This window comes from Elephantulus edwardii, unplaced genomic scaffold, assembly GCF_000299155.1.
Source record: "Elephantulus edwardii isolate Elephantulus edwardi_28Jun2011 unplaced genomic scaffold, EleEdw1.0 scaffold00343, whole genome shotgun sequence".
Lineage (NCBI taxonomy): Eukaryota > Metazoa > Chordata > Mammalia > Macroscelidea > Macroscelididae > Elephantulus > Elephantulus edwardii.
Window position 1 is genome coordinate 1,470,469 of NW_006400093.1, and position 3,060 is coordinate 1,473,528.

At 38.9% G+C, this 3,060-nt stretch overlaps 1 protein-coding gene across 1 annotated transcript; it reads left to right on the forward strand.

The window, feature by feature from the left end:
• The first annotated feature begins 682 nt into the window (after positions 1 to 682).
• LOC102869572 (ribosomal protein L18-like) lies at positions 683 to 1,135 on the forward strand. The gene has a single exon (XM_006901774.1). The coding sequence runs from the start codon at positions 683 to 685 to the stop codon at positions 1,133 to 1,135; it is 453 nt and encodes a 150-aa protein (XP_006901836.1).
• The last annotated feature ends 1,925 nt before the right edge of the window (positions 1,136 to 3,060 follow it).

Consider the following 3,060-nt stretch of genomic DNA (forward strand, 5'->3'; position numbering starts at 1 on the left):
TCCTCCAGGGTCATCCATTTTGTGTGATATTTCATGAGTTCCTTGTTTTCAATGCTGCATAGTATTCCATTGTGTGAATATACCAGAGCTTCTTCACCAAAGAAGACATTCAGATGGCCAACAAACACATGAAAAAATGTTCAAAATCTCTAGCTCTAAGAGAGATGCAAATCAAAACAACTATGAGATACCATCTCACCCCAGTGAGCAAAATTTAACAGAACAGCAAATAACAAATGCTGGCGAGATTGTGGAGAAACTGGAACCCTTAATTCACTGTTGGTGGAAGTGTAAAATGGTGCAACCACTGTGGAAAGTGGTGTGGCACTTTCTCAAAAAGTTGCAAATAGAAATACCATTTGACCCAGCAATTCCACTACTGGGAATATACCCTAAAGAGACCATAACTGCCATCCAAGCAGATATATGCATGCCCATGTTTATCATGGCTTTGTTAACAATAAAGAGGAGTTGGAAGCAACCCAAGTGCCCATCAACAAATGAATGGATAGATTCTGATCTATATTAAAAAAAATAATGGTTGAAATAAAAACAACAACAAACAGAAAATGGATTAAAACCATAAAAAAAAACCAACCCAAGAGCTGGTTCTTTGAAGGGGTTAATAAAAATAGATAAACCACCTGGAACTGGCTGTCAGGAGGCACATGTTATGGATATCATGGGAGTTGACATCTGCCACAACAATGACAGAAAGGGTCTATCTTTAGGAACTCAAGAGCAGGCACTTCTACCTCAAGCTGTTGGTCAAGGGCTACAAGTTCCTGGCCGGACTAATCAACTCCACCACAAACTGATTCTGCTGAAAAGGCTGTTCATGAGCCACACCAACCAGCTGCCCCTTGTCTCTTTCTCAAAACCAGACAGCTGTGGTGGACAGGACTATAAGGTATGTTATCTGCAGTGTGAGAAGCAGGGCCAAAGCGGCATCCTCAAGGCTGGAGGTAAGATCTTCACCTTCAACCAGCTGGTCCTGGACTCATCCAAGGGCTGTGGCACTGTGGTGCTATCAGGGCCACACAAGGGTGCAGAGGTGTACAGGCATTTCAGAAAGGTGCCAGGTACCCTACACAGCCACACCAAACTATTTCCACTCCAAGATCCAGAATTGTGAATGGGCGGAGATCAAGAGCCAGCTGTGGCTACAAGAACTAACACTAGACCCTCCCTGTTATTAAAATCTTATTAAATGTTAAAAAATATATAAACAAACTACTAGCAAACTTAACAAAAGAAAAGAAAAAGACACAAATAGAGGTGATGTCATAACAGAACTCATCAAATTAATTCAATAATAATAGAATACTATGAAAAGCTATACTCCAATACACTGTGACGTTGATGAGTCAAATATGAGAATGGTTACCCAATCTGGACAGTGTTTGGTGGATCTCCCTAATTAAAACAAGCTTGGAAGCAGGAGTGGCATCCACTTCCATAGCTTGCCTCTAGAAACCCGATGAACCTGGAGAAAGGACGAAAGTTATACAAGTGTCCAGGACTTTCGTTCATATGGTTGCTATGAGTCGCCCACTACTCAACAGCACTTAACAACAACAACACCAACAACAGCATAGAGAGAGAGGGAGAGAGCAGTTGGCCTGGCGTACAGAAAGCCATACTCACAAGACAAAGGTGGGTGACTCTATTCCGTGGCCCTCAGGCCTGCCTTTAAATTTGTTTTTGATGAAACATTCTTCTAGGTCATATAACCCCGGTATGTCCACTTGCTGTACAGAGGTAACTCGTGGTTGCTGTGAAGCCAAATACTGTGACACTGATGAGTCAAATGCGAGAATGGTTACCCGTGGTGGACAGTGTTTGGTGGAGCTCCCTGATTAAAACAAGCTTGGAAGCAGGAGTGGCATTCACTTCCATTATAGCTTGATTCTGGAAACCCTATGAACCTGGAGAAAGGATGAAAGTTATATAGGTGTCCAGGACTTTCATTAATAGGGTCGCTATGAGTCACCTGAGACTAACCAGCACTTAACAACAACAACATACTCCAATAAATGGGAGTACCTAGAGGAAATGATGAATTCCAAGAAATCCAAAACTTAAATAAATTGACACAGACAGAAGTTAAATGCTTAACAGACTCATCACAAAAGGAGAAATTGAAAAAGTCGTAAAAAGACTTCCCTTCCAAATAAAAGACTTGGCCCAGATGGCTTTATGGTGAATTCTACCAAACATTAAGAGCTGAACTTTCACCAGTGCTATTTAAATTAATTTTAAAACTGAGAAGAAGAAGGAATACTCCCAGAGTCATCCTATAGGGCAAGCATAACCTTAATACCAAAACCAGGCAAAGATAAAACACACACAAAAAAACAAACAAAGCAAAACAACCAACAAACCCCCCAAACCCACTATAGACCAAGTTGCTCAATAATATAGATGCAAAGATCCGTAATGAAATATGGTCAATAGAATTCAACAGTATATAAAAATAATTCATAATGATGAAGTTAGATTCATAATAGGAATGCAGGAATGGTTCAACATAATAAAAAGAATTAATGTAATTCATCACATCAACAAAGCAAAGAACAAGAACCACATGATCTTCTCATGTATTTCCGGCATGTTGCTAGGAGAAGCTATTCCTTGGAAAGGTACATAAAGTTTGGAAAAGGGAACTCGATAAATTTCAGACTGCAGAAATTGGTAGAGATCTTCAATTTCCTAAACAAATTCTGGACAGATATTCACCTAAATATTAATTATGGGTTACAGGTAGCTTTTCATTTTCTTTTTGTGTTTTTCAATATTTTATGAAAAACTTTTAATAAATGTTATTATTTTGTTGTTAAATATGTCTTTCTTTTTGTTTTAGTAGATGTTTGAACAGCATACCAAATTAAATGGTAGGGAATATAAATTCTCTCAAATCTTTTCCTCCTAATTCCAGTCCACTTCCATCCAAGCCTCAATCACTCAATTGCTCTGGTAATCTCATCAAACTTCTGAATTTTCTATATACTTTTCCAGATATTCTTGTTATTGTTGTGTGCTGTCAAGTCATTTGCAACT